General features: G+C 39.2%; 1 protein-coding gene across 1 annotated transcript in view; it reads right to left on the bottom strand.

Annotated features, from left to right (window-relative positions):
- Positions 1–23,124, bottom strand: part of ALOX5 (arachidonate 5-lipoxygenase) — a 93,969-nt gene that overhangs the window by 44,634 nt on the left and 26,211 nt on the right. The window contains exons 3-5 of the mRNA XM_063298607.1: positions 18,613–18,694; positions 7,176–7,298; positions 4,388–4,494 (exon numbers count right to left, since the gene is read on the bottom strand). Of these exons, the coding sequence (XP_063154677.1) occupies positions 4,388–4,494; positions 7,176–7,298; positions 18,613–18,694 (312 nt within the window). The remainder of the gene's footprint in view (positions 1–4,387; positions 4,495–7,175; positions 7,299–18,612; positions 18,695–23,124) is intronic.

Genomic DNA, 23,124 nt, shown 5'->3' with positions numbered 1-23,124 from the left:
TGACTACATCCTTTGCAGCCAAAGGTGGCGGACTTCTATACAGTCGGTAAAGACAAGACCTGGAGCTGACTGTAGTTCAGATCACGAACTTCTTATTGCACAATTTAGGATCAGACTAAAGACATTAGGGAAGACCCACAGATCAGCTAGATATGAGCTCACTAATATTCCTAAGGAATATGCAGTGGAGGTGAAGAATCGATTTAAGGGACTGGACTTAGTAGATAGGGTCCTGGAAGAACTATGGACAGAAGTTCGCAACACTGTTCAGGAGGCAGCAACAAAATACATCCCAAAGAAAGAGAAAACCAAGAAGGCAAAATGGCTGTCTGCTGAGACACTAGAAGTAGCCCAAGAAAGAAGGAAAGCAAAAGGCAACAGTGATAGGGGGAGATATGCCCAATTAAATGCAAAATTCCAGAGGTTAGCCAGAAGAGGTAAGGAATTATTTTTAAACAAGCAATGTGCGGAAGTGGAAGAAGACAATAGAATAGGAAGGACAAGAGACCTCTTCCAGAAAATTAGAAACATTGGAGGTAAATTCCAGGCAAAAATGGGTATGATCAAAAACAAAGATGGCAAGGACCTAACAGAAGAAGAAGAGATCAAGAAAAGGTGGCAGGAACACACGGAAGACCTGTATAGGAAGGATAACAATATCGGGGATAGCTTTGATGGTGTGGTCAGTGATCTAGAGCCAGACATCCTGAAGAGTGAGGTTGAATGGGCCTTAAGAAGCATTGCTAATAACAAGGCAGCAGGAGACGATGGTATCCCAGCTGAATTGTTCAAAACCTTGCGAGATGATGCTGTCAAGGTAATGCATGCTATATGCCAGCAAATTTGGAAAACACAAGAATGGCCATCAGATTGGAAAAAATCAATTTATATCCCCATACCAAAAAGGGGGAACACTAAAGAATGTTCAAACTATCGAACAGTGGCACTCATTTCACATGCCAGTAAGGTAATGCTCAAGATCCTGCAAGGTAGACTTCAGCAATTCATGGAGTGAGAATTGCCAGATGTACAAGCTGGGTTTAGAAAAGGCAGAGGAACTAGGGACCAAATTGCCAATATCCACTGGAAAAAGCCAGGGAGTTTCAGAAAAACATCTATTTCTATTTTATTGACTATTCTAAAACCTTTGACTGTGTGGACCATAACAAATTGTGGCAAGTTCTTAGCGGTATGGGGATACCAAGTCATCTTGTCTGCCTCCTGAGGAATCTGTATAATGACCAAGTAGCAACGGTAAGAACAGACCACGGAACAACGGACTGGTTTAAGATTGGGAAAGGAATACGGCAGGGCTGTATACTCTCACCCTACCTATTCAACCTGTACACAGAACACATCATGCGACGTGCTGAACTTGAAGAATCCAAGACTGAAGTTAAAATTGCTAGAAGAAACATTAACAATCTCAGATATGCAGATGATACCACTTTGATGGCTGAAAGCGAAGAGGAACTGAGGAGCCTTATGATGAAGGTGAAAGAAGAAAGTGCAAAAGCTGGCTTGCAGCTAAACCTCAAAAAAACCAAGATTATGGCAACCAGCTTGATTGATAACTGGCAAATAGAGGGAGAAAATGTAGAAGCAGTGAAAGACTTTGTATTTCTAGGTGCAAAGATTACTGCAGATGCTGACTGCAACCAGGAAATCAGAAGACGCTTAATCCTTGGGAGAAAAGCAATGACAAATCTCAATAAAATAGTCAAGAGCAGAGACATCACACTGACAACAAAGGTCTGCATAGTTAAAGCAATGGTATTCCCAGTAGTAACATATGGCTGCGAGAGCTGGACCATAAGGAAGGCTGAGAGAAGGAAGATAGATGCTTTGGAACTGTGGTGTTGGGAGGAAAATTCTGGGAGTGCCTTGGACTGCAAGAAGATCACACCAGTCCATACTGCAGGAAATAAAGCCAGACTGCTCACTTGAGGGAATGATATTAAAGGCAAAACTGAAATACTTTGGCCACATAATGAGAAGACAGGACACCCTGGAGAAGATGATGATACTAGGGAGAGTGGAAGGCAAAAGGAAGAGGGGCCGACCAAGGGCAAGATGGATAGATGATATTCTAGAGGTGACGGACTCATCCCAGGGGGAGCTGGGGGTGTTGACGACCGACAGGAACCTCTGGCATGGGCTGGTCCATGAAGTCATGAAGAGTTGGAAGCGACTGAACGAATAAACAACAAATATATTATGAAGTAATATCTTCAGTGTATCAGACACAATTGAACAGGTTAAAAAAATTCCTCAGTAAACATTTTGACTTCTTCACTGCCTCCATTTTTAATATTGTATAAAAAAAGACCATATGTTTATTTCATGCTTTTTACTATTTATTATTTACTATTATACTATTTACAATATCAAGAAGAAAGATGGAAGGAAAAGGAAAGAAAAGAAATGGGATGATTATTCTAAATCAGGAGCAGCAACTCAGGGATTGCATGAAGTCCCTCCCACCACTGTATTTGCATGCCAATAGCACCCTGAGATCAGACCATCAAAAGTCAACAGCATAGTAACTGAATTTCAGCAGTAAGATTTCAACATATTTATCCAGTAGCTGCATCTCAGCTGTACAAATCCAGACAACTGTGACATGGCAGCCAAGAGATATAAAAACCTTTACCTCTTTGCTGCCACTTAGTGGTCAAATGGACACCTCTTGACCCATTGATATAAGCATTTTTTTTAAAGTTCAGTTGAGGGTTTGACAAGAGAAGACAAAAAAATTGCAGTGCCCAGAGTAAGCAGAGCATTGTGCATGCAACTGGAGGAGACTTTTCATACAATGGATGTTGGGGGGGGGGCTGACATTTCAGAAAAGGGATCCACCAATCACAGCCCTTGAAATGTTGCATGTTGCAGCCAAGAATTTTAGGTACAAAAGTACACCCCCCAAAATTGGGTTTGGCTTATCTGTGAGTATATACAGTAATACTTTTTAAAAGTACCTGTATATCCCATATATACTCACATATAAGCTAATCCACAGATGACCCTCGAATTTTTAACCAAAATACCATGAAAAATTGATAAGCCATGGATTACCCATAGATAAACCAATTGTGAAAACTAAAACCTACAAAAATTTCGAGGTTCACTTTATCTACAGGTGGCACATTTTTCTTGGTATTTTGGTTAAAATCAAGAGTCGGCTTATCTACAGATGGGCTCATATGCAAGTATATATGGTGTGCTGGGGTGGGCTAGTTGGCCCAGCAAAAATATGGATACATAGCTGACTCAATAATTGTACTTATAGAATGCTCATATATAGTTTTCATCAAACTGCACTGAGGTGTCACAAAATTCAGTACTGGTTTCTATATTCTTTTATATTTTTATTAATGACTTATATAGACGTTACATAGTTTAACCAATTTGTAGATGAGAAATGGGCTGAAAATACAGAATGAAATTTAGCAGAGAGAAATGCAAGATGCATTTAGGAAACAATAGCAGCTATGAAAAAGATACTGGAATAAAAGTGAATTGCTAAGTGAATATGACTCAGCAGTATAATGTAACTGCAAAAAACAAACAAACAAATGTAACTTCCTATGACAAGAGTTGTCAAACTTTGCAATACAGGTAGTCCTTGGTTAACAACCACTTGTTCAGCGACCAAATTATGACAGTGCTGAATGAGTGGTACTTACCTCTAAGTGGTCCTCTAAGTTCTGGCCATCCCAATATCCCCACAGTCACATGATCACGATCTGGATGCTTGTCAATCGGATTGCACTTATGACAGTTGCAGCATCCTGTGTCGCCTGATCACCATTTGTTACCTTCCCTGCCGGCTTCCCATAAGCAAAGTCAATGGGGAAGCTGGCAGGGACAGTCACAAGTCACTCTGGTAAGTCACTTGCACTCCCATGGCTTTTTCCCCTAAGGGATCCAGCTACAGTGCCTGCAGCATCCCTAGCTCACTTGCAGCAGCCACCTGTGCACCCAGCAGCAGCCACCCCCGGTCCTGCTGCGCTTATGCTGAACCTCAACGGCCACCTGTGCACCCTCATGCACCTGCCAGTAGCCACCCCCGGATCACACTTCTGCCATGACGGACTGCTTGTGAGCTGCCTGGGACTTGCGACTTCCTGCTGGCTTCTCCATTGACTTTGCTTGTTGGAAACTGGCAGGAAGTTGTGAGGAAGTCCTCACTTAATGACCTGTGATCCTTGTTAACAACGGCAATGGGGAGTGCCAAGATTGCCATCACTAAGTGATGCGGTCACATTACACTTTACGACTGTGATGTGACCACATATTGCTGGTTTGATTATATCAATGTCTTGAAATTCGAAATATAACTAACTCATTTTTCATGCAAGTTATCAACAATTACAATTAAACTCACCAGAGATTGTATTACTTATTTTGACAAAGATCTTCTCAAAATCTGCGAAGTCACTCCAGGAGGATTGGAACATATGCATGAAACGGTTGATATAGAGATTTTCCATTCTAAAACCCCCAAAACAGAACACTGTATGGTTATGGTTGCAACATGACTCTCTTCCATCTCTCCCACAATTCTTACTTTCTTAAAATGTCCTTTTGCTCCAGCTTGTACTTCTCAGAAATGGACACAAATCAGAATACACCCTGAGTAAAGTATCTGGTTTATTAACATATGGAGGTTGAACAGCTATTCTACATACTATACTGTATTCTATACTATACATATTCTATACTGTAGAATCATCTACAGTAGAATAATCTACTACTTATTATTATACCACGAGCTGCTTATTATACCACAGCCAAGTGTCCTTGCATATGGTTCTAACCTGCTGCTTGTCTTGATTGACAGAAGGAATATTACATGTTTCTTTGCATATGGTTCTAACCTGCTGCTTGTCTTGATTGACTGAAGGAATATTATATGTTTCTTAAGATAATTCTTATCTTTTCCTGGAATTCAGTATTTTACAACTGTTTCATGTCCTTATTTTCATAAGGACCTATACACCCTATACCTATACACCTTATTTTCATAAGGCCTATACACCCACTCCTAGATAAGGTACAATCCTCCGATACTCAGTTTTATCTCAGTTTTTATTCTAGTAGTAGAGATATAAAGCAAAATGTGTTGTTATTCTTTTGCCCATTTTGGAAAGAAAGCCTGTCTTCCAAAAAGTACAGGAAACTTTTTGAGAGGAAAGACATTTTGTACTGGACCTTTATAACATCTATAGTTTTCACAAACATTACCAGCGAAAAAGAGGAAGGATGAATGAATACTCTCCTTGTAAAGATCACCTTGCATGAAAATGCCTCAACCTCTTTGAAACAATGTAGGGATTATCCTCACAGGTGTGATTTTGCCTGGAAATGTCATCTAATTTTGTCCCAGTCAATTGTTAAAACTCAGAATACAAAAGAACCTAGCTTCAAAATCTAAATAAACCAGGCAACTTTTGGCTCTTTTTAAGTGTCTGTTTAGCCTAAAATTTTCATGTTGAAAGATAAAGATATTAAGAACCATTTGTTATCCCATGCTCGTCAACAGTAATCATGAATTTTATGATCTGGAACTAAGGTCTGGAACTAAGCTCAAACAAGCAGGCTTGAATTTAAATCAAGGATGGGCAACTTTCTTTCCTAACAAGAGTTCCATTCCATTTTGATGCAATTTCAGGGGCAACATGTTGGGTGGAGCTGAAGCAAGGAGGATCAGAAGCAAATGAAGTTCTTTCTCACCCCCCCCTTTTTTTTCTTCCTCTCATTTTGTTTCTGACATATTCTCTCTTATGAAGTATGGGCTGAAAAGGGAGACAAACCCTCTTCCTAGACATCTGAACTGTTTGGCTGGAGAGATTTTTTGAAATTAAACTGGGTCTGTCATGAAATTAGACCATGGGTCACAAACAGCCCTATAAGCCACATCTCTGATCTAAGACTATTTTCCAAATTGTGGGGTGACTACAGAACACAGGCTTGCTAAATATTCGGTGGTTTCTAATTATTGATAGGATGACCAAATAAAGATGCCTTCTTCCAATATATATCCTGTACAAAGAGAATAATGCTAAGTATAATTCTTAAAATATAAGTAAAAAAGAGCAAGTTAATGATATATGCATGGGCTATTTCACTGATATTAACAAACCAAACAATATAAATTACAGGAAAAAAATAAAATAATTACGTGTTATGTTTCATAGCACTTTATGTACTAATTCATTTTACCAAGTTAATTGAAGAAACTTCAATTGACAGATTTAAACATAAACTACAAAATAATATAGTGGTCAATAGATTAGATAGAACCATTTAAATTATACCACAGGGGAGGAAATTATCCACAGGCATATGTCATCTGGCAGAAAGCTGATCAATCTATACTAAAGTATTCTGTGGGAAGTTCAGATTGAGTAGGTCATGGATCCACAGGATCATAGGCTCCTCATTTCTCCAACATGCCCCGGACAGGTCCATAACCATGCTAGTCCTGAGTTGAGGTAAATTATTTTTTTTAAAAATTGGCTAAAAAACTGGCATCTCCATTTCCTGCCTTGGCATCTAGGACAATGACAGCCAACCTCTACCTCATGTACCCTACCTAGCATCCTAATATCATACTGTCAACATTCAGCTACAAAACAGCCTAATGTCAGTGGCACAATTATATAGCCCATGTTTTGGGTGATTTTAAAGCAAGAATGGAAATAGTTTAGGGATAGGACCTCTCCGAAACCTGGAAAAAAAAACCTCTCCACGTGATGTAAGTCCAGTCTTCAATTCCAGGCAGGAAACTGAATTACAATCCCTGGATCTTCAAATGCTGTTATCTCCACTAAGTTTTAAATGCAGCAGACTCTCTAATATAGAACTTTGCCTCCCTCCCACTTAGAGGACTATCCATCTGTAATCTTATACAAACTTATCTGGGGGAAAAATAGAACAAATATGTAATGGATTATACTGTAATTGTAGCATATTGGATATGTAGATTTGATTATTTCTGCTTTATATTGCTATACAAAATATAGTATGTTGTTCTATACTGTCCTCAAAATATAATTATTTGGATCAAATTTATTTTAAAATAGTCTTTTAATTAATTCAAACATATTTTTCCTCTTTCTCAATACCAATCTATAGTGGTAACCTTAAATGAGAGCCATTACTATACTCACGCTTTGGTGTAATTCAAGATAAAGTCGACTCCCTTTTCACTGTCGAATTGAATGTTGCGAGGCAACTCCTTATGAGATTTGGCATCTATGTTCAAAGGAAAACCTGGATGCCATTCTGCCCATCTAGGTAAAAATAAGAATTGTTGAACAGAACTTTGAGTGATTTTCAAGACTAAGAATAAAATAGCTAAAAATATTAACATATTTCAGATCAAACAAAACAAATGGAAATGATTATCAGTTCCTTGTTTATATAAATTGTTTTAATTAGCAGGGAGAACTCTGGGAAGGAAAAGTTTGGAAATGGCTGGCAACTAAGATGTACGTAGTTAGCAAATAGCTGTAGAAGAATGGTGGTTGGATTTAGCAAAGGACAATAGTAACTGGCAAACTTGGGCTGGATTGGATCATGTTTGCACTGTTTCAAGAGAACTCTTTAGCCCTATCTGAAGAAATACAGTATGCTGAAGGTAGAAGAGGAGCAAGAACACTGGGCAACAATTGCAAATCAATGCAGAAGGCATGGTATGGGTGCCAGAAGTGGACAGAAGATCATAACCCCTCTACATACTATCAATGTTAACAATGTAACACATCACTAAAATTAATATAAAAATGGGCAAAGAAACAGCAACAACCAATGAATTCAAATTTTGACAAACACTAGCTATTAATAATCAATTGTTACAGATCAGGTGATTTGTCTTTTTTTTTTAATAAGAATTTTATTAAGTTTAAAGCAAAGATAAAAATTACAAAAAAGCAAAAAAAAACCTACAAGAAGAAAAAGAAAAACATGAGAAAAGAGAAAATGAAAAAAGATTTTTTAAGAAATTACAAAATGACTTCCAACTTTCAACAAGGATATACAGCAATTTCCATAATTAATCCCTTACTCTAAATCTAACCAAGATCATATTATTTCTATAAATCATTCCATAGACACATTATAAAAATCACTAAAGACAATTGCTCCTTCCCCTTATATATAAAGGAAAATAAATATATAAACCTCTAAATCAACCCCCCCCCAAAAGAACCCATTTGTTTAAATTTTTCCTTCCTACCACTATTCTACCTATTTTTCCTTCCTACCACTATTCTATATATTTCTGGCCACTATAATAAAAATCAAATTATAAAAACATTTAAATTGTCTACTTATTCTTACACTTATTCTTATATCTTAAAAATCTTAAAAGATCAAACAAACTTTAAATCATTAAAGAAAAATGGAATCATACAAGCCTTAATATCAATCCAAATACATATTCTTAATTTCTTAGCCCACACTGATATATACCAGAGCATTTATTTGTCTCCATATTATGCATAAGGCATTTTTCATAAAAAAATTCAACAGCCCAACTGCCCCCCTTAAAAAAATCAAACCCCTCAGTAGAAAACCTCCCACATAACATAGCTTCGTTCTCAAAACAATCCTTCAGAAAAACAAAAACAACCTCATCAGTATCTTGGAAGTCAAACTTTAACCCCTTCTTCACCAAAGTATGTTTGTTGCCTGGCATTTCTTCAGAATCCATTCTCACTGTCAGAAAAAAAAATCTTCTTCTTGATAAACTTCTCCCTCCCCTCACAGAGCATCTTCAGCCAGCTGACACATTTTAGAACTGGTATTTTCTGCAATATCCCGAATATCTTGCATAATGGCTTGGCAGATGTCATGGAAAATCTGTTTAAAATCACAACGAAGCCCAGAACGAAACGCTGAGAAGATTTCCTTAAGGTTGTCCACATTTCAGGCAGTAGATTATGGCACCCCCTGGATACTTGACTAATGCAGATAGGAGCATTGACTAAGAAAAAATGTGTTAATCAGCAGCTAGGGAAAGTGAACAGAAAAATAAAAACTCAAAACAGCAAGTTCAATGTGTAGGAAAAAGTTAAGTCCTTCAAATTAAATACAAAAATAGTAGATGATTTGTCTTTCCAGTATTTTAAAATTATTATTTTGGCCACCTGCATCCCATATTAGTCTTGAAGTCTGGATAAATTCCAAATAATAGGGCAGGGGTATCCATTGGTGGGGTGTCAAAGAAGTCAAGGTAGTGGGCATGACCATACAAAGCTCTGTTTTATTTGTGTACAACATATACAACATACATTAAAAAGCATTGTGGCTTTGATCCTGCAGTCATACCTGCCATCTTGATTTTTTTGACTCCCTGTAGATGCCTTATACTGGACATAGCCAAGAAGAACATACGCATCTTTAACATGCAACAATTAATACAGAAACATGTAAATAACCTTGTTAATTTCAGCCCCAAATATGGAATTAATAGGATAAATGTAACCCATATGAGATAATGTTCCAACTTACTGTATGAACTGAATCTCCAACAAGGTGATTGTAATCAAACCTGACTAATTACTCTCTGAAGTGTCTAGTATACCAGAAATTGCATTACCCTAATTATAAGATCAAAGAAAACTAATTTTACACTCTTTAAAACTTCCTTCCATTGATTTACCATTCAAGCTTGTTATTCCAGAGGTTGTGCAAATACTTTACATACATTACAACAACTTCTTTCTCTAAAATTGAGAAGCCCCAACTGATTCATCAGAAAATTCTAACTGCTGGAGAACTTCTCAAGCAACAGTGGCATGGGGATCAAAAATAAAGTGCTTCAGTTGAATTGACTGCAGAGGTACTCTACGGGTAAGTAGAACTTTGCTTTTTATTCTACAAAAAAAATTAAACAGTTTCATTAAACCTGAATTTATCCAAATAATAATATTAGAGAAGCCAAATTTACTATCTATCTAACTACATTTAAAACTGGGCTAATCCCAAATAACCTGAATATGTCAGTATACCATATAATGTATACAATACATTCTAGTTAGGGTGGAGACAACACTAGGCTGGTAAAATAATTTTCTGTGTAAAGATCCTAGGTTTCACAGAATAGCATGGGCAAGCTTATGGTAAAATTTGGTTTTAGGTTACACTTTTGGAACACTGCTCCAAAAGTGCCCTTTACTGTTCTTATTGTTAGCAGAGAAGTCTGTATCTGGCATAGGTAGACCAGTCCCTCTCTCTGTTCAAGACAGATGTTTGGCCATTTTAAAATGAAGGGCAGAACTCTGTTGAACTCTGTGAATGGACACTAGAAAAAGTGCAGTCTGATTAAAATTTGGAATTTTAGGATAAAGGGAAGGCCAGATAATTGAAGAAGAGGAACTTTTGCTACAGACAACTGTTATTTATGTTAGAAATAGGTAAAATGTAAAGCCAGGAATTTGCACTAGTTTTAATTTCAGTTTTCTATACTATGCTAAAGTTCTATTTTCTGTTTCTTTCTGTAGAAGTTATAGAATAGGGTTTTTTAAACTTCAGTTTAAAAATCTAGAGGCTGCATTCATGAAGTTATCTTCTTATAATCTGCAGTATTAATTTGAAATCTATCCAATCTCTTCTCAGAGATCTGGACAGACGTCTCCATTTGTAACAGCCCAGTGTCATCTTGTGGTCTGCTGGAACGTTATATTTTATTTTGGATATTTCACATCTAACTCATTTGCAGTTGCTGTATCTTGAGATTTAGGCTACTATGCACTTTATCTTCACCACTGAATGTTGGTATATGAATATGCAAAAGTAAAAAAGGGGATTTACATTTTCCTTATTTTTGAAAAAAAAGTTTATCACTTTTGAGATAGGACAGGAGGAAGGGTTAATCCTCACTGGTATAACCACAGAATTATAGGGTTGGAACAAAGATCATCTGTGAAGCCAATTTAGTGGCCTGCTAGAACCACTGAAATGGAGCAGAGCTTATAACACAGCTGCGAAGCTGGCACAGAAAAAGAAAATTTTGAGATAGCTTCAGTGAGCATGACAGAGAAACACAGGTTACTGATCTTACACATTAAGCCCTCCCAAGCATAAAAAATCACATGCTTAGACATATTAGGTTAAGAAGTAAAAAGAATCTTACTGACTTTATTCTTTGTTGTTCTGTTACATCCATCTTGGCAGAAAAGATGAAGTTCCTTTGTTCTTCTTTTCTTTCTAAATACTTAGTTTGCCCTAAACTCTCAGCCCTACTGCTGCCAAGAGCTGTGTGGAAGAAAGGGGCAGAATCCTTCATCAAGGCCCGAGCACACGGCCTTGATGAAGAGAGAGCAGAGCAGCATGCTTGCTTCTCCATGGGTAGAAGAAGGGGAAAGAGGGAAACAGGAAGTGGGAGTGGCAACAAACAGCTTCCTCAGAGTTGCATTTTGGGACAACTCAATTTACATGCTAATTCACATGCTAATGAGGCATGCTGGGAGTCCATACCAGGACTTCCAACAATCTGGTCCACCTCTCTGCAGTTTTCAGGAAAACCAATTAAACTATTTTTGAGAGGTGGCTGTCCAGCCTTTTCTTAAAAACCTCCACACAGAGAGAATCCCAATCCTAATGTTGTACAGATCTTATGGTCAAGAAGCTTAAATAACATTTAAATAAAATATTAATTTATATTTAAATAAAATATAGGTAACTGTAACTTATACCCATTATTTCTGGTCATAGTTTCTGTGGCAATGGAAAATAGTTTCTGACCATCTTTCTTATGACACCCTATTATGTACCCTGAACACTGATATCATGTCAGTCTTCTTTTCTCAGACTGAACATCTCAAGATCCTTCAGCCTGTCCTCAAGTCTTTGTGTAAATTTTGGTGCCCTCCTCTGAACCTATTCTATCACCAGATTAGAGGGAAATAAGGATTTCATGTATCTTAAACATACTTGATCTAATGCAGTCTAGAACTGCTATAGACATCATGCTTCTATACTATATGGCCAGGAGCTGACATTATAGAAATAATTTCACTTTTTACTTTGATTTTTCAATCACCAGAAAGGCAGCACAGAATCTGAGAATACACAGATTCTCAGTCTCATACACAACAGTATTATGGATTGGATGCCGGGTGAGGCAATTTCTTGGCAGCAGGAGCTACCAACCCATTATCCCAAAGCAGGAAGCAGGATCATCTGCTACAGTCACATGTTGTTTATTTGTTCAGTCACTTCCGACTCTTCATGACATCGTGGACCAGCCCACGCCAGAGCTTCCTGTCAGTCGTCAACACCGCCGGCGCCCCCAGGGATGAGTCCGTCACACTAGAATATCATCTATCCACCTTGCCCTTGGTCGGCCCCTCTTCCTTTTGTCTTCCACTCTCCCTAGTATCAGCATCTTCTCCAGGGTGTCCTGTCTTCTCATTATGTGGCCAAAGTATTTCAGTTTTGCCTTTAATATCATTCCCTCAAGTGAGCAGTCTGGCTTTATTTCCTGGAGGATGGACTGGTTGGATCTTCTTGCAGTCCAAGGCACTCTCAGAATTTTCCTCCAACACCACAGTTCAAAAGCATCGATCTTCCTTCTCTCAGCCATCCTTATGGTCCAGCTCTCGCAGCCATATGTTACTACAGGGAACACCATTGCTTTAACTATGCGGACTTTTGTTGTCAGTGTGATGTCTCTGCTCTTAACTATTTTATCGAGATTTGTCATTGCTCTTCTCCCAAGGATTAAGCGTCTCCTGATTTCCTGACTGCAGTCAGCATCTGCAGTAATCTTCGCATCTGGAAATACAAAGTCTTTCACTGCTTCTACATTTTCTCCCTCTATTTGCCAGTTATCAAATTACCTGGAATTTACCTCCAATGTTTCTAATTTTCTGGAAGAGGTCTCTTGTCCTTCCTATTCTATTGTCTTCTTCCACTTCCGCACATTGCTTGTTTAAAAATAATTCCTTACCTCTTCTGGCTAACCTCTGGAATTTTGCATTTAATTGGGCATATCTCCCCCTATCACTGTTGCCTTTTGCTTTCCTTCTTTCTTGGGCTACTTCTAGTGTCTCAGCAGACAGCCATTTTGCCTTCTTGGTTTTCTCTTTCTTTGGGATGTATTTTGTTGCCGCCTCCTGAACAATGTTGCCAACTTCTGTCCAGAGTTCTTCCGGGACCCTATCTACCTTAGTCCCTTAAATCGATTCTTCACCTCCACTACATATTCCTTAGGAATATTAGTGAGCTCATATCTAGCTGATCTGTGGGTCTTCCCTAATGTCTTTGGTCTGATCCTAAATTGTGCAAGAAGAAGTTCGTGATCTGAACTAGAGTCAACTCCAGGTCTTCTTTTTACTGACTGTATAGATGTCCACCACCTTTGGCTGCAAAGGATGTAGTCAATCTGATTTTGGTGTTGTCCATCTGGTGAAGTCCATGTATAAAGCTGTCTCTTAGGCTGATGGAAGAGAGTGTTTGTTATGCAGCGTGAGTTGTCTTGGCAAAATTCTATCAGCCTATGTCCTGCTTCATTTTGTTCTCCCAGGCCATGCTTACCTGTAATTCTAGGTGTCATTTGACTGCCCACCTTAGCATTCCAGTCTCCCGTGATGAAAATAACATCTCTGTTAGGCATCCAGTAGATGCTGCAGATCCTCATAGAACTGCTCTACTTCAGCATCTGTGGTTGGGGCATATATTTGGATCACTGTGATGTTAGATGGCTTGCCCTGGATTCGAACTGAGATCATTTTATCTTTTTTTGGATTGTATCCAAGCACTGCTTTAGCCACTTTACTATTAATTATGAAGGCTACTCCATTTCTTCTGTGGTCCTCTTGTCCACAGTAGTAGAGCTGGTGGTCATTTGATGTGAAGTGGCCCATTCCAGTCCATTTCAGTTCACTGACGCCCAAAATGTCTATCTTTAATCTTGACATCTCACCAATAACCACATCCAATTTGCCCTGGCTCCAATCTTATATTCCAGGCTCCAATGGTGTGTTGATCCTTAGAACATCGGATTCGCCGTTCACCACCAGCACCGTCAGCCGCTAGCCATCCTTTCGGCTTTGAGCTAGCTGCATCATCACCTCTGGGGCTAGTTGAACTCATCCTCTGTTCCTCCACAGTAGCATTTTGACCATCTTCCGACCTGGGAGTCTCATCTTCCAATGGTATACTGACATATCTCTGGTTGTACTGATCCATTTAGTTTTCACGGCAATAATACTGGGGTGGGTTGCCATTACCTTTCCCAGGGATCGGATTTAGTCTGACCTCTCTGTCATGACCTTCCCGTCTTGGGTGGCCCTTCATGGTTTAGCTCATGGCATCACTGAGGTGCTCAAACTCCAGCAGCAAGACAAGGTAACGATCCTTTGCTGAAGACAGTCACATATTAACTCCCAAATTAAACGAGATTAACTAAATTCTTTATTCTAACCTATAATTGTAACTAAAATAAATCCCCAGTGATAATCCTAAAGGCATAAAAAAATTATATCCAGCTTTTCTGATAAGCATTTGTATTTTGTTTGGGAGGATTCTCCTGCCAAATCAATGTATTCGGTATGTTTGAAGAGCTAGTAAATAACCTGGCAAAGCCAAAACATTATATATTAAAGCTTCCAGAAAGAGAACTGGCCTATCCCTGATTTATCTGGAGAAATAACCACACAGTAATTGGCCCAGAAAGAATGAAATTCCAGGATATTATTGTATTTTGAGGAATCTTTCAAACCTTCAATAAATCAATTATAGATCAAGCCATACATTTCCTTATTCCAGTTGAGATTTTCTATTTTCAGCCAATCCAAACTGGTAGTTGTAGACTGGCAGAATGAAGAAAATTAGTGAGATACTACCATCTCTAGTGGCAAACATTTTGGCAGGAGAAGGAAAGATACAATGGGGATTATTTTATGATACGTCAAAAGTAAAACAGGTTAAAAACCTCATATAGACAGGTTTCTCCACAGATCTCAATGAATGCATGCACCAAAGTAATATTTTACTGGGGACATGCTCAGATGGTGAATGAATTCAGGGAAACATCCAAAGAATAAAATGTGTAGTAATTGGCAATTTCACTTGCCCTAATATCTCTGCTCACAACAAAATGAATTATTTGGACATCTTAAATTATTTTTAATTGAGCGCCTCACCACAGGAGAGGGGGTCATTGATCTAACTGCAGAAATGTGTGCTTCAGAAACTTTTGTGCTGAAATTGAGCTGTGACGTGGAAAAATGGATTTTTCTGACCTAGAAGCATTCTCATTGGTATACAAAAGGATGATGGTAGAGTGAACCATGTGGAATTTGTGATCATGAATAAAGGTGTTCAAGTCCCTCCAAAGATTATCGACAAGCACAATCAATGCTGTTTTAAGTCCTATGCCCAAACCTGAAACCTCACTGAAAGAGGTCCAAATAATCCTCCTCCTCCAGAGTTTTCTGAAGCTCCAAGCAACCACCTTCTCAACAACCTTCCCTAAAAAGAGGAGTTTGGGGATATGATGAAAATTGTCCAAAATGTTGACAATTGTGTGGGTGTAATTATTGTCATCTAGGAGACTCTGCTGGCTTCTACGGATGCTGCTCTACAGATAACTGGATTTGAAACCCTATTTGTGAGGCCGGGTCATTGTAGAGAATAACAAAGATGGCCTTGATTGAACTAGACAAGCTCTATTACCAAAGTGACGAAGGGAAAAACCTAACTTGCAAGATTGATGTGAGCCCCACAAAGTAGACCAGGCAAGAAATCAACACAGGAAGGCTACTTTTACTGATAGTGTCTATAATAACAAAATCTTGCAAGTCTGATTGTTCTGTACCTTCTCCACTTCTTATTGAGTGAGGTGTCTGAGCTGCTTCTGCTTGTTTTAGACTTAAGACATGTTTTTCCCCTCATCACTGTGGTAATGGAGCTCACCTATCTCCATCAAGGTCATCTTCCTTACTCTCTACAGCCATAGGGATAAAATGGGATTACAGCTTGTGTACCAGCCTCCCCATTACACTGCAGCTTCCCTACCTGAGCTGCTGGACTTCATGGCTGGGTTAGTGGTACAGTTCCCCAGGTTTACTGTTCTGGGGGATTTCAACTTGCCTTTTTGCTTGGCTTAGAGTAGATCAGGAGTTCATGGCCACCATGGCAAACATGGACCTTATCCAGATTATTGTCCCACATTAGATCTGGTGCTTATCTCAGGGCAGTGTGATGTGATCTTTAGTTGGGGAATGTTGTCATCAATTCCTGTCAGCCTTACAAGGTACACCAGATTAAGAAACCAATGCCATATATGTCATGACTGCTTTTATTGTAACAGCTATAGTAATACAGTCTTGCAAGTCTGTTTCCCCACTTCTTCACTTATCTTTGTCTGAACTAGGGAGGGGCACATCTGAGATGTTTTCTCAAAGTTTCTTGACCTGGGCTCAAGCCCTGCTTATCTGAACATTGCCTTGGTAGTGGCTCTTTCTCCTTCAAGGCAATTCCCTATGCCCTCTAGAGTTCTTTGTTATGGATATCACTCCATTAGCCTTCAAGTTTTTTCTGGTTGCTCCAATTACAGGGAAAAAGGACCTATTTGATTGGTCATCCCTGATGGACTCATTGGGTTTCAGAGGGAACTTGAGGTAATGCCTGAAGCAGGGTTCTGCTTTACCTCTACGCAAGGTTCGACTGAGGCATTAGTCACTGCTTGGAATGAACAAGCAACAACATCCTTGGATTGGACTGCACCTATGCAGACTCTCTATGTGTATGGATCCCAAATAGCCCATTTTTGGGACAAACTTTGAGAGATGCTGGAGGAAGAGGAAGAGTGAGTCTGACTGGGCACAGGTAAGAAACTTTTTAAGGATGACCTTGTGGTTATAAGGGAGAAACATGCTTATTGCATCCACAGATACACCCCTGGCACTCTTTTGAGTGTCTCAGTCCTTCCTGGGTAAGGAGGGTCATGGGAATCCTTCTAGGGCTGTTGAAAGATTATCCTAAGCATTCATCAGATGAAATTGCTTGTATCCACTAGGAATTAGGCTCCAGCTGTGCTGATCCTATGAGTGAGGCCCAGTCTAGCCCAGTTAGTTGGGCTGAATTTGAGCCAGTTACTCCCAAGGAATTGGACAAGACCCTTGGGGCATTGAGTTCTGCCTCCTATGTATTAAATCCATGCCAGCCAAGGCTTTCTGGGAGGTGACATGTAGCTGGGTCCAAGCAGGAGTGAATGCCTCCTTGCAGAAGAGGATCACTTTTTGGGGAAGGTTGTTAAAAAGATGGTAGGCTGGCAGCTTCAAAGGGCTCTGGAGGAAGCAGATTATTCAGACCTTTGCAGCTGGGTTTCAAGACAGATTATAGTACTAAGATGGCACTGATCATGCTTTTAGATGACCTCTAGCAAACTCAGGATGGAGATGCTATATCTATCCTGGTCCTTGACTGATGAAGCTTTTGATACCATCAATCAGGTATCCTTCTGGGCTGGTTGAGGGGTTGGGAGTCGGTGGTGGTGAAGAGGCCCACTATCCTCTGTTTCACAAGGTGCCACAGGGTTCGATTCTCTCCTCACTCCTGTTTACTATCTACAGGAAGAGCAGTACTGGCTTCTAGTAAGCTTCTAGGTGCAAGATGCTAGTTGTCATCTTTAAAGCATTAGCTAGCACAGAACAGATTACTTATGGAACCTCCTATTCCCAGTGGTTTCTGCCCATTCCACTGATCAAGCAGAGTGGGCATGTTCCAGGTCTCCTTGGTGAAGCAGTTTCACTTGGAGGATCCTAGGAAGTGTGCTTTCTCTGTCATGACACCTGTCTTATGGAACAGCCTCCTTCCCACCACTCACCACCACCCCAAGATTCAGATGGCTGTGACTGTGTTGGCCTTCCAGAAGAATATGAAGGTCTGGCTTCTCCTAGGCACTGGGGGCAGATGTTAATGGAGCCTGGGATATATGTGTGGAACATGCTGGTAAGGCATTATTTCAGCAGCCTCAACTTTGTTCTTTTAATTGATTGTGAATTATGTTTTTACTTTTGTTCGCTGCCCAGAATTCCCATTGGTAGATAGGCAGCTATATAAATGTGTTAAACAAAGAAAGAAATACACCCTGTCTTTTCTCTAGGAGATCAAGGCTGTGCACGTGAGTATACTCTCAAAACACATAACTGTAATAAAAGTTGGACTGATTTGATTCTTATTCAAAATTCCAATGTACCCACAGGATCAGTGCTGAATGTAATTCACTGAGCTCTTATAAGTCAAATACAACAGATGATTTTAAAAGTATGTAGAATAGGTTACTCGAAGTTAAACAGTAAAATCGATCCCACCCAACCTATCACAAAGTAGACCTATGATTCAAAGTACACTTACGCTAGAAAAATCTGAAACTACATTTAACAGGATCTCTTTCTTGAATGTACTATTGGAAATTATAACAAAATAGGACATTTGGGGAGGAGAATGTGGAATTTCACGGGACTGGATGATTCTTGCAAAGTTTCAAGATTTTTATTTAACGATGGAGGGAATACCTGGGCCTTCACAGAGGATTGTGAATGGTACTCAATCCCTGAAAAGGTTGCTGACTCCTGTTTTACAAAAACTCACCTATACAACTTCTGGCGTTCTTCCAGTTCTTTACGTCTGTGATGCTTAAGGATTTGAGTCTTCTCATCTTCAAAAAGCTTAGCTGCAGAAGTGATGAAATGCAAGGATAATTGAAAGATGTGAAATATGTCATACAATTGCTTTTTAAAAATTTAATGTATATTAAAATGCCCAGATGCTGCTCATAGATGAACTGCCTTTTATTATAGCACATGTGGCTAGGTTTTGCTCAGCAGCATGGAAGATCTGCTGGACCCTGATGGGCCAGTTTCCTACCAGACTACATTACATTCTATGTAATGTTAGAATTTTTTCCTGCAACTTTACATATTACCACATTTTACTTAAATTTTAGATACTATCACATCTCTGTAACTTTAGATATTATCACATTTTATATAATTTTAGAGTCTACTTTATAACCAGACATACATTGTTCCTTTTGGGTTTCACTCACAGATTCTAGTCAGGTTGTTTTACAAATATATTTTAACTTTGTCTTACATTTTATTTTATTTACTATCTATTAAGATAGATTTATAAATATTTACTGAGCACTATGGACACATTGCTTGTACTGGTCTAAGATTACAATAAAATGACTGACTGAATGTATATTAAAATCACTGCAATCAAAAAAGATTGTCAGCAGTTTTATATTCTTTTAGGAAATTATTCTTCTTCCCTGTCCAATTGATGGAGGGGCCACTTTCAACTGAATCTTACTTTCCCTTGGTCTGCTGCCTCCTCAGTATCATGCATCCTAATTTTCAAGCATTTTAATCTGAAGGTGATGCTATACTGATCAGGGCCTGTTGCAGCATCTTTTTCCATATTAATTAAAATTTCAACCAAAGCATCTCATCAGATCTTTCCAATATTTGAGGCTGACATGCTAAAGTAATGCTCCCAGGCATTACTGCAAAGTGTCCACCAGACTCTCAGTGGTTTTCAATGTTTTGTTCCAGTGCAATCTAGAATTACATTAACTTTTTAAAATTGCCATCTATTTCCTTCTGAATCATCATTTTCATGGTGTTCATTTTTAAAATAAGGAATAAGAGTAAGAACAGTTTTTTTTGTATCTTGTCACAGGTGGTTTATGTCCAGGATAATACTAAATATTGTGATTACATTATCAGAACAGGAATAGGCCCAATTTACCCCTCTTGAGCATCTATTCATAGTTTGGAAATGATCACTTTTATTTGATGTTAACCACAAATTGCCATGTCATGTGAACTTTATAAGATTTTTTAAAAAATCCAGTTAAGAAAACAACGGCCTAGTGTTTACTTTATAAAAATTAGAAGGAAACACTCCAATTTACCCAATGTTTACTGTAGAATAACAAGGGTTAAGGGCACACAAGCCTGGATGCTGGCATGCCTCAATCCCATTGTGATAAACCACTGTTTGTTACATTGAAACCAGGAACTACTACAATCATAATAACAAGCTCAGCTCTTCAAAAGTCATTCCTAGAACTAGCAAAATCACATATCTGGAGCAAGAGAGTTATCAGTATAACTTAAGAGATATTTCAAGGTTTACAGAAGAACAAAAATGTATCTAATCTTATTGTATATTCAACATCTAAACATTGTATAGTTTCTTTTACATTTCACAATGCTTTTGGGTGACAAAGAGCACCAGAAAATTAGTTTCAAAACCTCAATATGTGATTCATTCCAGAACTGTAACATGTTACCATTCAGAATTGTTTTCTCCAGATTATGCAATAAATATTTGCCATATGTTTATGTCATACATGTACAAATATGTATAATCAATTTGGTCTTTTGATCAATTAACCATTCTGGAAAATGGATACTAATGGTGTCCACAGAAACTCACTGCTTTGGTCAAAATATTGAAACTAATATTGTGACATCATGCTGCAAGCTCCACCCCTTTGGGACATGAATACAATCTTGTGGCACATTTAGAAATGGGGTGGGGCTTGCACAATACTGCTATCTGTCTGACCTCCCTTGCCTCCCCCATGGACTCTGTTGATGGATGCAGAGAGAGAGATTTTAAAGGGATATTATAAGACATGGAAGATGGGTATAATCACCAAGGAGGCAGATCAGTAAGTATCTAATATCTGCAAAAAGCAAGTCAGGAAGGTCACAGTACAAAAGAGAAGCTAAAAGCAACAAAAAGGGCTTTTCTGGCTACATCAAGAGGAAGAAAAAGGAAGGTGAGCCCACTGCTTCAAGAAAGATGTGGAATGATAATATGGGATTGGAAGATATTCTCTTTCCTCACAAGGAGCTTGTAAATGTCTCTCAATTTTGAGAAGAGAAGGGCTAATATATTTCCTATATTCAAGAAGGGGAGAAAGGGCTTAGGTAACTACGAATTGTTGAACTTGATGTTGACACTGGGCAAAATTGAAGAATAGCTTGTTGGGCAGGTAGTTTGTAAGCATTTAGAAAACTGTGTTACAGAAGTTAGCATTGCATTATCAAGAACAAGTCATGCCAAACACTCTGATTCTGAAGAGCCGGTTGAACAATTATATCCATTGACAGACTAGAGTATGTCCAGAGGAAAACAGCCAAGATAATAAGGGGCCTGGAAAAAAAAGTGATGAGGAACAGTTGGGGGCATTTAGCATGTTTATTCTGGAGGAAATAAGACTGCAGAGACATGTAATAGCTCTCCAAACCTCCTGGGTATAGGAGAATAAATGACATGGAAGTATATTCTGGTTTGGTATCATCAGTATGTTGTAATACCCAATTATATCTTTCGATTCTGGACTGGCCAAGTGAGGCTGTTGAGGTTCTGTCCCAGTGCCTGGAGGCACCTCAATCCCAAGTGTAGTCCTCCTTTAACAACTAGTTGTTTAACGACCATTGAAAGTTATGACAGCTTTGGAAAGGGTGTTTTACAGCAAATAACTTCTGGCCATAGTGAAATGTCCTACCGCCACCCCCCCACTGTGGTCACATGACTGCATTTTGGGCACTTGGCAACTGGCTCACATTTATGACTGGTTGCCAAGCACCCTGTGATCATGTGATTGCCATTTGCAATCTCCTAGATGACACTTTTCTCATAATACAAAAGAAACAACTGGAAGAAACCCACAAAACCATCAATAACATCTAAAATGGAATAAATTCACAAGGGAGGAAGAAAACAACAACTCGCTACCATTCCTGGACATCCTCATCAGTAGAGGAAATGATGGCAAGTTAGAAACACATGTCTACAGGAAAGCTACCCACACCAACCAAGTGCTCCATTACCAAAGTAACAATCAAACCTTCCATAAGAGAAGCTGTGTAAGAACATTATTCAGACGAGCACTTACGCACTGCAGCAACCCTGAACACCAGAAAAAGGAAAAAAGATCATCTGTACAGCATCTTCCAACAAAATGGATACCCTCTCAACTTTATCAAAAAGTGCCTCACCACCCAACCCATTACAACCCAACCAATAGAAACTATGAAAAGGATAACACTGCCATACATCAGAAACATCTCAGAAACCACCAACAGTTACAACCACATGGTATCACCGTAGCATATAAACCAACTAAAACTCTTCAAAACATATTAAGCAACTCAAAAGACCAATAGCCCAAGAAGAAAAAACAGGAGTTATTTACAATGTACAATGCAAAGACTGTAACAGCCACTATGTAGGACAGACAGGCAGAAGACTAGCAGAGCGCATCCACGAACACCAACTAGCAGTCAGAAGACACGATGAGAACTCCTTAATCTCACAGCACATGGCCAGACTCAACCATAGTTTCAACTGGGAAACTGTTAGCATCCTAAACCAAGCCAAATCCAAAACCGCCAGAGAATTCCTGGAAGCCCGGCACTCAGACAAAGCAGCCATCAACAGACACATAGAAGTAAACAACATTTACATACCATTCAAAAGAGACAAAAGAAAAGCCAACACTCCCTTGCCAGCAATCAACACCCAGATATGCAAAATCAACACTAGGATTAACACCAGATGAACAGATGAACCATCAAACAGCACAATACACTCTAATCAAGGAACTAACTCAGTCAATCAACCAAGCAGCAAACAACAGCCCAATCAAAGAACTCCCAAGGAAAGAACCCCACCCCCCACCAACACAAGCAGGGCAAGCCACCATATATAAACTGAGAGCAAGGCCCACTCCCTCTTTGCACTGAAGATGTTGCCCAGTCTGGCAATGAAACGTCTGCAAGAAAACAACAAGGCTCAGAGAACACCAAGGACTCCGCAGTCTCCTCTGCTGGCTTCCCCAGAAAGTCAATGGGGAAGCCAGCAGGGAAGGTTGCAAGGGGGTGGGGGGACGGAAAACCCTTCGGCAGGCTGCAGGAATGGAGCTTAAAGCATTCAGAAATCCTGAAGATTTCTGCTTTCTTCCTGCAGCCCCATGAAGGATTTCACCTCCGGCACACAAAGCCTTCTTTGGAGCTCCTAGGAGGGGGTGGGGCTGGCTTTGCGCAGCAAAGAAGGGGAAAAAAGGCTGCTTTCGGCACC

The sequence above is a fragment of the Candoia aspera genome, chromosome 3 (genome assembly GCF_035149785.1).
Source record: "Candoia aspera isolate rCanAsp1 chromosome 3, rCanAsp1.hap2, whole genome shotgun sequence".
Classification (NCBI taxonomy): Eukaryota; Metazoa; Chordata; class Lepidosauria; order Squamata; family Boidae; genus Candoia; species Candoia aspera.
Note: the sequence above shows the minus strand (reverse complement) of the source record. Positions and strands in the feature narration are given on the sequence as shown.